The sequence below is a fragment of the Neoarius graeffei genome, chromosome 5 (genome assembly GCF_027579695.1).
Source record: "Neoarius graeffei isolate fNeoGra1 chromosome 5, fNeoGra1.pri, whole genome shotgun sequence".
In the NCBI taxonomy this organism is placed as follows: domain Eukaryota; kingdom Metazoa; phylum Chordata; class Actinopteri; order Siluriformes; family Ariidae; genus Neoarius; species Neoarius graeffei.
Window position 1 is genome coordinate 23,892,668 of NC_083573.1, and position 15,121 is coordinate 23,907,788.

The 15,121-nt window shown below is 40.6% G+C and overlaps 1 protein-coding gene across 1 annotated transcript in view; it reads left to right on the top strand.

Moving 5' to 3' along the window:
- LOC132886222 (dynein axonemal heavy chain 5-like) overlaps positions 1-15,121 on the top strand; it is a 768,703-nt gene that overhangs the window by 654,682 nt on the left and 98,900 nt on the right. The window contains exons 66-69 of the mRNA XM_060920790.1: positions 3,941-4,123; positions 8,990-9,233; positions 10,932-11,046; positions 11,810-12,000. Of these exons, the coding sequence (XP_060776773.1) occupies positions 3,941-4,123; positions 8,990-9,233; positions 10,932-11,046; positions 11,810-12,000 (733 nt within the window). The remainder of the gene's footprint in view (positions 1-3,940; positions 4,124-8,989; positions 9,234-10,931; positions 11,047-11,809; positions 12,001-15,121) is intronic.

The following is a 15,121-nucleotide window of genomic DNA, read 5'->3' on the forward strand; positions in this document are numbered from 1 at the left end:
TTGCTACAATACACAAACAGGCTTCTCCCTCCCTTTCACCTAAACCAATATGGCGGCTGGGTTGTCATGGAAGTCACATGACCAGTGACCCGGATGTCCGACTTCGAGAATGGTTTAACATACAAACGCGCGTTTGTATGTTAAACCATTCTTGAAGTCGGACATCCGGGTCACTGGTCAAGGGAGGGAGAAGCCTGTTTGTGCACTGTAAAAAAAGAATAGTCGAGAATACTTGAAATTTCAAGGCAACAGTCTGCATTAAGAATTTTATGTTTTGCCAACGATGTATGCCCATGATAATCCAAACTATGATAACACTGTTATCTTTATTAAGAATTCTTAATTAAGTCAATTTTCAATTCCTCATTCTGCCAACATAGATTTCTCTTTTTGCTGAACAGTGGCATTCACAGTAGTACAAAAAGGCAATTGAGGTTCTCACAATTTTTGGGGGGGCTTTTTTTTACCTTTATTTGGATAGGACAGTGTAGAGACAGGAAATGAGCGGGAGAGGGATCGGGAAATGACCTCAGGTTGGAATCGAACCCGGGTCCCCAGACTTATGGTATGGCGCCTTATCCACCTGAGCCACAACAACATGATCTTCAACTGGAGAGAGAACCACATTGCCCAGCCCTTGCATTTGGGAGAGGAAACCCCGTGTCTTGGTCATTAAGAGCATGTGCTGAATAAACACCTGTGACAATTATGTATTTTCAATTCAGATTATTCACTATTGCATATTTACACATCATTGAGGTGCACCCTATCAGTTTGATGTGGATTTTTCTGTTCGTTAATAATTATTCATATTTTCTTGTTCATTCAATTGTGAATATGGAATTACTTGAACAAAGCATAATTCTATTTTTTAGAATTATCCACATCAAGAAAAATCCACATCAAACTGATAGGGTGCACCTCAGTGATGTGTAAATATACAATAGTGAATAATCTGAATTGAAAATACATAATTGTCACAGGTGTTTATTCAGCGCATGCTCTGAATGACCAAGACATGTGGTTTCCTCTCCCAAATGCAAGGGCTGGGCAATGTGGTTCTCTCTCCAGTTGAAGTTCATGTTGTCGTGGCTCAGGTGGATAAGGCGCCATACCATAAATCCGGGGGCCTGGGTTTGATTCCGACCTGAGGTCATTTCCTTATCTCTCTCTCCTGCTCATTTCCTGTCTCTACACTGTCCTATCCAAATAAAGGTGAAAAAAGCCCCCCCAAAAATTGTGATAACCTCAATTGCCTTTTTGTACTACTGTGAATGCCACTGTTCAGCAAAAAGAGAAATCTATGTTGGCAGAATGAGGAATTGAAAATTGACTTAATTAAGAATTCTTAATAAAGATAACAGTGTTATCATAGTTTGGATTATCATGGGCACATCGTTGGCAAAACATAAAATTATTAATGCAGACTGTTGCCTTGAAATTTCAAGTATTCTCAACTATTCTTTTTTACAGTGTGTATTGTAGCAATTTAGTTCAAATTTGAGTTTTTTATGCTATTAGCATGCCTAAAGGGTGTTGTGTAGCAGGCTGTACAGCCAATTCAATAAAAAATGAAGGTTTAAAGTTTCATATGATGCCATTATTGGGTAAAAGGAGAGAAAAATGGTTGAGGGCTGTAAACAGGTGTGAAGTGAGAGCTGATGGATCTGTTAACTATGGAAAGTTATGGGAACCCAAATCTAACTATACATATGTATGTGGTCGTCATTTCATCAATGGTAAGATGGCGGCCAGGTGGCAAAACTCGTCTCTACAGCAGGGAATAGGTTATGAGCTCTCCAGATTTTATAGAGAGCTCAGTGTGTTTTTCAGCTCATTCTCCTTCACAGGCATGAGGCAGCGGGCAATACCGTGTGTGATTCAAGTACCTAGGGTTTATTCTAGCTTCACAAAGTACTATTCATCTTTTTAATACATTGACCTGTGTCACTTTAAACAATACTGCTAGCTTGGTCTGTCTGTCCTGGTTAGTTATACAAAATACACATAAAGCCAACCACTGAATGTTTAAACTACTGCTCACAAAAAGGCAAGCAATAGGACAGATTAAAAGCATAAGCAGGAATTTTACTTCCCTTTTCTGCATATCTGGCCTGTGACTGCTTAACATTAGCCTGATTACCACCTCCCTTGCTATTGTTATTAACAATAACAATCCTTGTTATCATTTATATAATGTGCAATCAAAGACAAACGTGTGACCATTTAAACAGCTGTGCCATGTGGGATCACTTGTACTACTATTTCTTTTTGAAATCTAAGAAGCTGGCTAGAAGTAAAATGGTCATGATCAAGGAATTTTTGTCCAAAAGTAGATAAAGAGAACCCAGTTAAACAAATGAGACAAAAATATTATACTTGGTCATTTATTTATTGAAGGAAATGATCCAATATTACATATCTGTGAGTGGCAAAAGTATGTGAACCTTTGCTTTCAGTGTCTGGTGTGACCCCCTTGTGCAGCAATAACTGCAACTAAACGTTTCCAGTAACTGTTGATCAGTCCTGCACACTGGCTTGGAGGAATTTTAGCCCATTCCTCCATACAGAACAGCTTCAGCTCTGGGATGTTGGTGATTTTCCTCACATGAACTGCTTGCTTCAGGTCGTTCCACAACATTTCGATTGGATTAAGGTCAGGACTTTGACTTGGCCATTCCAAAACATTTACCTTATTCTTCTTTAAGCATTCTTTGGTAGAATGACGTGTGCTTAGGGTCGTTGTCTTGCTGCATGACCCACCTTCTCTTGAGATTCAGTTCATGGACAGATCTGACATTTTTCCTTTAGAATTCACTGGTATAATTCAGAATTCATTGTTCCATCAATGATGGCAAGCTGTCCTGGCCCAGATGCAGCAAAACAGGCCCAAACTACCACCACCATGTTTCACAGATGGGATAAGGTTCTTTTACTGGAATGCAGTGTTTTCCTTTCTCCAAACATAATGCTTCTTATTTAAACCAAAATGTTCTATTTTAGTCTCATCTGTCCACAAAACATTTTTCCAATAGCCTTCTGGCTTGTCCACATGATCTTTAGCAAACTGCAGACAAGCAGCAATGTTCTTTTTGGAGAGCAGTGGCTTTCTCCTTGCAACCCTGCCATGCACACCATTGTTGTTCAGTGTTCTTCTGATGGCGGACTCATGAACATTAACATTAGCCAATGTGAGAGAGGCCTTCAGTTGCTTAGAAGTTACCCTGAGGTCTTTTGTGACCTCGCTGACTATTACATGCCTTGCTCTTGGAGTGATCTTTGTTGGTTGACCACTCCTGGGGAGGGTAACAATGGTCTTGAATTTCCTCCATTTGTACACAATCTCTCTGACTGTGGATTGGTGGAGTCCAAACTCTGTAGAGATGATTTTGTAACATTTTCCAGCCTGATGAGCATCAACAACACTTTTTCTGAGGTCCTCAGAAATCTCCTTTGTTCGTGCCATGATACACTTCCACAAACGTGTTGTGAAGATCAGACTTTCATCGATCCCTGTTCTTTAAATAAAACGGTGCCCACTCACATCTGATTGTCATCCCATTGATTGAAAACACCTGACTCTAATTTCACCTTCAAATTAACTGCTAATCCTAGAGGTTCACATACTTTTCGCACTCACTGATATGTAATATTGGATCATTTTCCTCAATAAGTAAATGACGAAGTATAATAATTCTCTCATTTATTTAACTGGGTTCTCTTTATCTACTTTTAGGACTTGTGTGAAAATCTGATGATGTTTTCGTTCATATTTATGCAGAAATATAGAAAATTCTAAAGGGTTCACACACTTTCAAGCACCACTGTATATGTATACCAAAAAAGATTTTTTTTTAAATTGATACAATTCTGCCTCTTTATGAATATTTTTAATGCAGTTGTGCATGGGTAATGAGTTTCTACTGCTTTGTTTTAAAAGGTAAAAGTCGGCGATAAAGAGGTGGACGTGATGAAGGGGTTCCAACTTTATGTGACCACCAAGTTACCCAATCCAGCATACACTCCAGAGATCAGTGCACGCACAGCAATCATTGACTTCACAGTCACTCTGCGAGGTCTGGAGGAGCAGCTGCTTGGCCGCGTCATCCTCACAGAGAAGCAGGTAAAGTTAGTTCACTAATACACATGTTATATCTGGCATCTTTGTATTTTCAGATGTATGTTGGGTCTCGAGAAACAAAACCTTTTCAGGAGAGGACAAGTATAGAAATTGTACAGTTTACAGTACTGTATTGTACTGAACTATCTTTATAGGTTTAAATAGAAAAAATATATGTCTGCCCTGAGGCATTTTCTATGTCGCACACCTAATTGACTGTTGCAGAGTGCTGACATTGGAGACTCCTTCAGTCTGTGAATATTTATAAATCATGGAAGCTATATTTCACTGAAAATATTACAAAGACAACATATGTTGAAAATGAGAAATGCTATTTTTTTTTAACTTAATGCCAGCAATACGCTTCAAAAAAGTTGGAGCGGGGCAATGAAGGACTGGAAAAGTTGTGTAATGCAAAAAAAATTAAAATGAATGAAAATATAAAAATTTGGTTATTTGGCAGCAGGTCAATAACACAAATATAAAAAGAGTATCCAGAGAGTCTGAGTCTCTCAGGAGTAAAGATGGGGAGGGGTTCACCACTCTGTGAAAGACTGCATGATCAAATAGTGCAACAATTTAAGAATAATGTTCCTCAATGTAAAATGGAAAGGATTTAGATAGCCCATCATCTATGGTACATGATATCATTAAATGATTCAGAGAATCTGGAGAAATCTGTGTATACAAGGGACAAGGCTGAAAACCAACGTTAATCTTTGAGCCCTCAGATGGCACTACGTTAAAAACAGACATGATTCCGTTATGGAAATTGCTGCACAGGCTCAGGAACACTTCTGAAAACCATTGTCTGTGAACACAGTTCATCACTGCATCTACAAATACAAGTTAAAACCATATATAAACAATGTCCAGAATCATCGCCTCCTCCCCTGGGCCTGAACTCCTTTATGAGGGAATGAGGTAAAGTGGGAAACTGTCCAGTGGTCTGACGAATCAAAATTTGAAATTTGTTTTGGAAATCATGGATGCTGCGTCCTCCAGGCTAAACAGGAGAAGGACTATCCGCCTTGTTATTAGCACACAGTACAAAAGCCAGCATCTGTGATGGTATCGGGGTGCATTAGTGCACATGGCATGGGTAGCTTGCATGTCTGTGAAGGCACCATTAATGCTGAACAAGATATACAGGTTTTGGAGCAACATGCTGCCATCCAGACGACGTCTTTTTCAGGAAAGGTCTTGCAAGACAATACCAAACTGTATTCTGCATGTGCTATAACTGCATGGCTCTGTAGTAAAAGAGTCTGGGTGCTAAACTGGCCTGTCTGCAGTCCAGATCTGTCTCCCATTGAAAACATTTGGTGCATTATGAAACGCAAAATATGACGAAGGAGACCCTGAACTGCTGAGCAGCTGAAATCCTATATCAGGCTAGAGTGGAAGCACATTTCACTTTCAGAACAACAGCAGTTGGTCACCTCATTTCTCAAACGTTTACAGTGTTGTTAAAAGAAGAGGTGATGCAGCACAGTGGTAATTATGCCCCTTTCTCAATGGTTTTGAAACTTTTTGCTGGCATCAAATGCAAAATGGCCATATATTTTTTTCAAAAAACAATAGATAGATAGAATAAAATACCTTTACCGTCACTGCACAAATGTAAGAAAGAAAGAAAGCACAACTTCATTCATCACACACTTGTGAAATTCCTCTCTGCATTTAACCCATTTGAAGTAGTGAACACACACATGCACATACACATACCCAGAGCAGTGGGCAGGCATGCTAACAGCACCTGGGGAGCAGTTGGGAGTTAGGTGCCTTGCTCAAGGTCACCCCAGCCCAAGGCCGTTCCCATATTAATCTAACTGCATGTCTTTGGACTGTGGGGGAAACTGGAGCACTCAGAGGAAACCCACACAGACATGGGGAGAACATGCAAACTCCACACAGAAAGGCCCCCGCCAGCCGCTGGGCTCAAACCCAGAACCTTCTTGCTGTGAGGCGACCGTGCTAACCACTTACACCACCGTGCCGCCCGAAATTTAGAAATTTCTCAGTTTCAACATTTGATATGTTGTCATTGTACTATTTTCAGTGAAATATAGGGCTTCCATGATTTGCAAATCACATTGTTTTTATTTACGGTTTACACATTGTCCCAACTTTTTTTGAAATAGGGTTGTAAGCTGAGATTAGCATTTATGCCTTTACTTACTGCTTGTTTCACATTATAGTGGACAAAATCCAACCACGTAATGCTTACTAGTTTGAGCTGAGTGGGGACAGGCATAGAACTAAAACATAACTATTATATACAGTGGGGCAAAAAAGTATTTAGTCAGCCACCAATTGTGCAAGTTCTCCCACTTAAAAAGATGAGAGAGGCCTGTAATTTTCATCATAGGTACACTTCAACTATGAGAGACAGAATGGGGGGAAAGAATCCAGGAAATCACATTGTAGGATTTTTAATGAATTAATTGGTAAATTCCTCGGTAAAATAAGTATTTGGTCACCTACAAACAAGCAAGATTTCTGGCTCTCACAGACCTGTAACTTCTTTAAGAGGCTCCTCTGTCCTCCACTCATTACCTGTATTAATGGCACCTGTTTGAACTCGTTATCAGTACAGTATAAAAGACACCTGTCCTCAACCTCAAACAGTCACACTCCAAACTCCACTATGGCCAAGACCAAAGAGCTGTCAAAGGACACCAGAAACAAAATTGTAGACCTGCACCAGGCTGGGAAGACTGAATCTGCAATAGGTAAGCAGCTTGGTGTGAAGAAATCAACTGTGGGAGCAATTATTAGAAAACAGAAGACATACAAGACCACTGATAATCTCCCTCGATCTGGGGCTCCACGCAAGATCTCACCCCGTGGGGTCAAAATGATCACAAGAACGGTGAGCAAAAATCCCAGAACCACACGGGGGGACCTAGCGAATGACCTGCAGAGAGCTGGGACCAAAGTAACAAAGGCTACCATCAGTAACACACTACGCCGCCAGGGACTCAAATCCTGCAGTGCCAGACATGATGTACTTAAGCCAGTACATGTCCAGGCCCATCTGAAGTTTGCTAGAGAGCATTTGGATGATCCAGAAGAGGATTGGGAGACTGTCATATGGTCAGATGAAACCAAAATAGAACTTTTTGGTAAAAACTCAACTTGTCATGTTTGGAAGAGAAAGAATGCTGAGTTGCATCCAAAGAACACCATACCTTCTGTGAAGCATGGAGGTGGAAACATCATGCTTTGGGGCTGTTTTTCTGCAAAGGGACCAGGACGACTGATCCGTGTAAAGGAAAGAATGAATGGGGCCATGTATCGTGAGATTTTGAGTGAAAACCTCCTTCCATCAGCAAGGGCATTGAAGATGAAATGTGGCTGGGTCTTTCAGCATGACAATGATCCCAAACACACCACCCGGGCAACGAAGGAGTGACTTTGTAAGAAGCATTTCAAGGTCCTGGAGTGGCCTAGCCAGTCTCCAGATCTCAACCCCATAGAAAATCTTTGGAGGGAGTTGAAAGTCCATGTTGCCCAGCGACAGCCCCAAAACATCACTGCTCTAGAGGAGATCTGCATGGAGGAATGGGCCAAACTACCAGCAACAGTGTGTGAAAACCTTGTGAAGACTTACAGAAAACATTTGACCTCTGTCATTGCCAACAAAGGGTATATAACAAAGTATTGAGATGAACTTTTGTTATTGACCAAATACTTATTTTCCACCATAATTTGCAAATAAATTCTTTAAAAATCAGACAATGTGATTTTCTGGATTTTTTTTCTCATTTTGTCTCTCATAGTTGAGGTATACCTATGATGAAAATTACAGGCCTCTCTCATCTTTTTAAGTGGGAGAACTTGCACAATTGGTGACTGACTAAATACTTTTTTGCCCCACTGTAAACAAAAACACATGGAGAAAGAAAAACAAATGCAAAGTTCTCCCTGTCACCTATTTGTAAAGCCTGGTGCACACGAGCGATTTTCCGTTGCTTGCTCACGCAACTTTTTGACACAAGCGAAAAATCGCTTCGTGTGCAGATATTTGCAACGGCAATTTTTTTTTATTCTTATTATTTTTGTTGTTGTTGCTTGCAACAGATCACAGGTATCAAACATGCTTGATATTCTGTGACAAAAAAATTGCCAGTTGCTGGCTTGTTGCAGAGATTTCGCCGCATGTGCATGTCTTTGCAATAACGAAGCGATCACCTCCAAAGGCTAAGCCAGTCCCCGCCCATGAAGTAGTCATGTGATTTCCAAGTGACTTGCATCCCCTCCCCAAATCACCCACTGGTCGCAGATAACGTGCACACGAGAGGGGAAACTTGCGTCCAAAAATCGCAATACGCTTGCGACGGAAAAGTGCCCATGTGCACCAGGCTTTAGTGACCCACATTAGACCCACAGTCATGCAAACACATAGAAGTTAAAATGAAAAAATCAGCAATATGCGAATGCATATAGTGCTTTATTGTAAGTGGAGTTCTAATGTTTTATACTTTTAAACACTGAATCAGAGCATCAGTAAAAATGTCGACTATCAGTTTTAGTATTCAGCTTTGAAACATATTTTGGAAAACCTTTTATTCCACTTCATTTGCTTTTCAATTTGGAAGAGAATTGAAGTGCCTTTCAAGGCATGTTCCATCTAAATTTCTGTTCTGTAAGATCTTTCAACTTTGGGAGAGGAGTATTTGAGCTTTTGCAGTAAGATCATTAGCATCCATGAAAAGTGTTAGCATTTAAGCATTTTGGGTAGAGGTTAAACCCTTAACCATTGGGAAATATCTTTAGGCAAGGGTTGGATCTGTAGCTTTTGGGAAGGAACCTTTAGAATTTGTGCAAAATATGTTAACCAATGTCATTGTATTTATGCTCAAGGAGCTGGAGAAGGAGCGCACAGACCTTTTGGAGGATGTAACGGCCAACAAGCGCAAGATGAAGGATCTGGAGGACAACTTGCTGTTCAGACTGACCAGCACTCAGGGCTCACTTGTAGAAGATGAAAGCCTGATTTCTGTTTTGTCCAACACTAAGTGCACTGCTGAGGAGGTCACACTGAAGCTTCAGATTGCTGCTGAAACTGAGGTCCAAATCAATGCAGCACGAGAAGAGTATAGGCCTGGTACCGCAGAACACTGATCTTTTTTTTCTTTTCTCCTTTAAAGAATTGCTACAGTGGTGCTTGAAAGTTTGTGAACCGTTTAGAATTTTCTAGATTTCTGCATAAATATGACCTAAAACAACATCAGATTTTCACACAAGTCCTAAAAGTAGATAAAGAGAACCCAGTTAAACAAATGAGACAAAAATATTATACTTGGTCATTTATTTATTGAGGAAAATGATCTAATATTACATATCTGTGAGTGGCAAAAGTATGTGAACCTCTAGGATTAGCAGTTAATTTGAAGGTGAAATTAGTCAGGTGTTTTCAATCAATGGGATGACAATCAGGTGTGAGTGGACACCTATCAAAGTCTGATCTTCACAACACGTTTGTGGACGTTATCATGGCATGAGCAAAGATTTCTGAGGACCTCAGAAAAAGCGTTGTTGATGCTCATCTTGCTGGAAAAGGTGATAAAACCATCTCTAAAGAGTTTGGACTCCACCAATCCACAGTCAGACAGATTGTGTACAAATGCAGGAAATTCAAGACCATTGTTACCCTCCCCAGGAGTGGTCGACCAACAAAGATCACTCCAAGAGCAAGGCATGTAATAGTCGGCGAGGTCACAAAGGACCCCAGGGTAACTTCTAAGCAACTGAAGGCCTCTCTCACATTGGCTAATGTTAATGTTCATGAGTCCACCATCAGGAGAACACTGAACAACAATGGTGTGCATGGCAGGGTTGCAAAGAGAAAGCCACTGCTCTCCAAAAAGAACATTGCTGCTCGTCTGCAGTTTGCACGTGGACAAGCCAGAAGGCTATTGGAAAAATGTTCTGTGGACGGATGAGACCAAAATAGAATTTTGGTTTGAATGAGAAGTGTTATGTTTGAAGAAAGGAAAACACTGCATTGCAGCATAAGAAACTTATCCCATCTGTGAAACATGGTGGTGGTAGTATCATGGTTTGGGCCTGTTTTGCTGCATCTGGGCCAGGACAGCTTGCCATCATTGATGGAACAATGAATTCTGAATTATACCAGCGAATTCAAAAGGAAAATGTCAGGACATCTGTCCATGAACTGAATCTCAAGAGAAGGTGGGTCATGCAGCAAGACAATGACCCTAAGCACACAAGTCAATCTACCAAAGAATGGTTAAAGAAGAATAAAGTTAATGTTTTGGAATGGCCAAGTCAAAGTCCTGACCTTAATCCAATCGAAATGTTGTGGAAGGGCCTGAAGCGAGCAGTTCATGTGAGGAAACCCACCAACATCCCAGAGTTGAAGCTGTTCTGTATGGAGGAATGGGCTAAAATTCCTCCAAGCCAGTGTGCAGGACTGATTAACAGTTACGAGGAACGTTTATTTGCAGTTATTGCTGCACAAGGGGGTCACACCAGATACTGAAAGCAAAGGTTCACATACTTTTGCCACTCACAGATATGTAATATTGGATCATTTTCCTCAATAAATAAATGACCAAGTATAATACTTTTGTCTCATTTGTTTAACTGGGTTTTCTTTATCTACTTTTAGGACTTGTGAAAATCTGATGATGTTTTAGATCATATTTATGCAGAAATCTAGAAAATTCTAAACGGTTCACAAACTTTCAAGCACCACTGCATGTTGGAGATTTATACAAATATTATTAAATGTATCATGCATCATAAGTGACCAGTTTTTTTTTTCCCTTGATGTGTGTAGTGGCAACCAGAGGTAGCATCCTGTACTTCCTGATCACTGAGATGAGCATGGTGAATGTGATGTATCAGACATCGCTACGCCAATTTCTTGGCCTGTTTGACATGTCTTTAGCCAGGTAATGTAAAACATACCTCATCACGAGAAAGCTGGGCTAGCATCTTACATTTGCAAAAGACAAAGCCTCAGTCAATGAAAGCCTGTATGCATGACCCAAAAGTCTGAGTCTATTTCATCAAAAACTGACAAAATTTGACTCCTTAAACTTTATCATTAAATAATCTGTTGTTTAAACTATAATAATGAACTATAATGAATTTTGGAAACCACCTTTCATATATCTTCGCCTGCGAAGAAAAGCCAAATGAACTATAGTAGTTCATGGTCATCCACTACTACCTGTGAAAACCTCGGGGTGGTCCAGAGGGCTGAATTACAATCACAATGTGTTTGAAAGATGTAATGACAGAAAGCTTTTAAAATATTTAAAACCTTATAAGGTATAATGCATCCACAAATATATACACTTGATCAAAATACAGTGCAGTTTTCACTGCTGGTGGAAAAAAATCACAACACAATGATGCTACGTGCTTCACTGTAGGGGTGGAGTTCTTAGGCTGATGAAGTGTTACATTTCCAAAATGTTTAGGGTTTTTCTTTCTCCATGATATGACATGTTATTGGAGCCTCATTTGACACTGTGAAGTAACATTTCATCTTTGCTTACTGAGTAAAAGTTCTTTTCAGCAGTATTTTAATAGATTGTAAGAAGAAACTCGGAGCTCAGCACATTTACAGTACTAATGAGACAAACCTTAAATACACTGTTAGAATTCATAACAAAAAAAGTTGCTGTTTGTCCTATTCATGTTAAACAGGTCTTCAGCGAGTCCAATTACAAGCAAAAGGATTGCCAACATTATTGAGTACATGACCTATGAAGTGTACAAGTATGCAGCCCGGGGCCTATATGAGGAGCACAAGCTCCTATTCACCTTGCTCCTGGCACTCAAGATTGACATGCAGAGCAACCGAGTAAAACATGAAGAGTTCCTGACCTTAATCAAAGGTGAGAGCCGAGGCAGAATCATCATTTTGGAAGCTCTCTATTCCTCTCTCTGTTTCTGCGTTTGTGCCTTCCACCCAGATTTGTGCAAAAAGGTGCTGTTCATGAAAGGAAAAAAGAAACCTGTATAGCTATGGAAAAAATTAAGAGGCCACTTTTAATGGTGACCACCATTAAATCAAATACATAACCGTGGTGTTTGAGTATGACACCATTAAGAAAATCGCAACCAGTTGCACTGCTGTAATTCTACACAAGTATAAAAAAAAAAGTCAGGGACATTATTTCATTTCTATGCCTACCTTTCAAAAAGCCAATCAACACAATGGTTTATGTAAGTATTAAACTGAGCTTATAGCCTACAACATTGCGTTGTGCATTTAGGGCTGTATTGAGAGTCGAGCTTTGCCAATATTTATGTGGGGAAAGTTCAGTGAATTCTGTAATGCTGACAGATTTTTGCTGAGTTTCATATTTAAATGATTAAAATCACCTCCATGACATTCTTGCTGTTGAGGTTAGCAGATTTGAGTCACTTGGGTATAGGCATCTGATCTATCCATCCATTATCTGTAGCCACTTATCCTGTTCTACAGGGTCGTAGGCAAGCTGGAGCCTATCCCAGCTGACTATGGGTGAGAGGCGGGGTACACCCTGGACAAGTCACCAGGTCATCGCAGGGTTGACACAGAGACAAACAACCATTCACACCTACGGTCAATTTAGAGCCACCAATTAACCTAACCTGCATGTCTTGGACTGTGGAGGGAAACCGGAGCACCCGGAGGAAACCCACCCAGACACGGGGAGAACATGCAAATTCCACACAGAAAGGCCCTCGCTGACCGCTGGGCTCAAACCCAGGAGCTTCTTGCTGTGAGGTGACCATGATAACCACTATACCACTGTGCTGCCCCTGCATAGTGTTTTTTTTTTTAAATAATGCCTAGACTGCCTTAAAACGCAAGTCCCCACTTAAATACAGACACACACAGTGGTGCTTGAAAGTTTGTGAACCATTTAGAATTTTCTATATTTCTGCATAAATATGACCTAAAACATCATCAGATTTTCACACGAGTCCTAAAAGTAGATGATGAGAACCCAGTTAAACAAATGAAACAAAAATATTATACTTGGTCATTTATTTATTGAGGAAAATGATCCAATATTACATATCTGTGAGTGGCAAAAGTATTTGAACCTTTGCTTTGAGTATCTGGTGTGCCCCCGTTGTGCAGCAATAACTGCAACTAAAAGTTTCCGGTAACTGTTAATCAGTCCTCCACACCGGCTTGGAGGAATTTTAGCCCATTCCTCCATACAGAACAGATTCAGCTCTGGGATGTCGGTGGGTTTCCTCACATGAACTGCTTGCTTCAGGTCCTTCCACAACATTTCGATTGGGTTAAGGTCAGGACTTTGACTTGGCCATTCCAAAACATTAACTTTATTCTTCTTTAACCATTCTTTGGTAGAATGACTTGTGTGCTTAGGGTCATTGTCTTGCTGCATGATCCACCTTCTCTTGAGATTCAGTTCATGGACAGATGTCCTGACATTTTCCTTTAGAATTCGCTGGTATTCAGAATTCAGAATTCATTGTTCCATCAATGATGGCAAGCTGTCCTGGCCCAGATGCAGCAAAACAGGCCCAAACCATGATACTACCACCACCATGTTTCACAGATAGGATAAGGTTCTTATGCTGGAATGCAGTGTTTCCCTTTCTCCCAACATAATGCTTCTCATTTAAACCCAAAAGTTCTATTTTAGTCTCATCCGTCCACAAAACATTCTTCCAATGTCCTTTCTCCTTTCCTTTTCACTCTCTACACCACTGATTTCAACTACTGCATGGGAGATCTGCCACCTCCAGAATTTTTTTGATGACTCTGCAGTGGTTGGACGTATTACCGGTGGTGATGAGAGTGAGTACAGGATGGTGGTGGGCAACTTTGTCACGTGGAGCAGGAAGAACCACCTACAGCTCAACGTGTCAAAGACAAAAGAACTGATGGTCGATCTGAAGAGAATCAAGGCTCCGTTGAACCCTGTTAACATCCAAGGGGTTAGTGTGGACGTGGTGGAGGAATATAAGTACCTGGGGGTGTACTTGGACAATAAACTGGATTGGTCCAAAAACGTGGACACTGTATACAAAAAGGGCCAGAGCCGTCTCTATTTTCTGAGATGGATAAGGTCCTTCAACATCTGCCGAATGATGCTGTTGATGTTCTATGAGTCTGTGGTGGTCAGCGCCATCCTGTCCGCTGTCGTCTGCTGGGGCAGCGGTTTGAAGGTGAAGGACACTAATGGACTCAATAAGATCATCAGGAAGGCCGGCCATGCTGTAGGCGTGGAACTGGACTCTCTGACAGTGGTGTTGGAGAAGCGGACACTGTCCAAGATAAAAACAATCTTAGACTGTCCTTCCCACCCTCTACATGAGGAGCTGATCAGCCACAGGAGCTCATTCAGTAAACGGCTGATTCTTCCACACTGCACAACTGAGAGACACAGGAAATAATTCCTACCTGTTGCAGTCAAGCTGTAATATGCCACTGTATAACTGTGGTGCACTTCTTACCATGTATCCTTAACTCAGGTGCAATATATGTATATAGGAATCATTGTATATAAAATCAATTCATTTTGCTTTTACTTAAGTTATTGAACTTGCTTAAATTTATTTTATTTTTATTCTTTTTTAAAGACTAGTTTATCTTCTATTTTTAGACATGTTTACTTCTTCCTTGATTCAGGAGCTTGGTTGCAAATTTGAATTTCCCTCCGGGGATTAATGAAGTGATTCTGATTCTGAATAGCGTTCTGGCTTGTCCACATGATCTTTAGCAAACTGCAGACAAGCAGCAATGTTCTTTTTGGAGAGCAGTGGCTTTCTCCTTCCACCCTGCCATGCACAGCATTGTTGTTTAGTGTTCTCCTGATGGTGGACTCATGAACATTAACATTAGCCAATGTGAGAGAGGCCTTCAGTTGCTGAGAAGTTACCCTGAGGTCCTTTGTGACCTCGCCGACTATTACACGCCTTGCTCTTGGAGTAATCTTTGTTGGTCAACCACTCCTGGGGAGGGTAATAATGGTCTTGAATTTCCTCCAT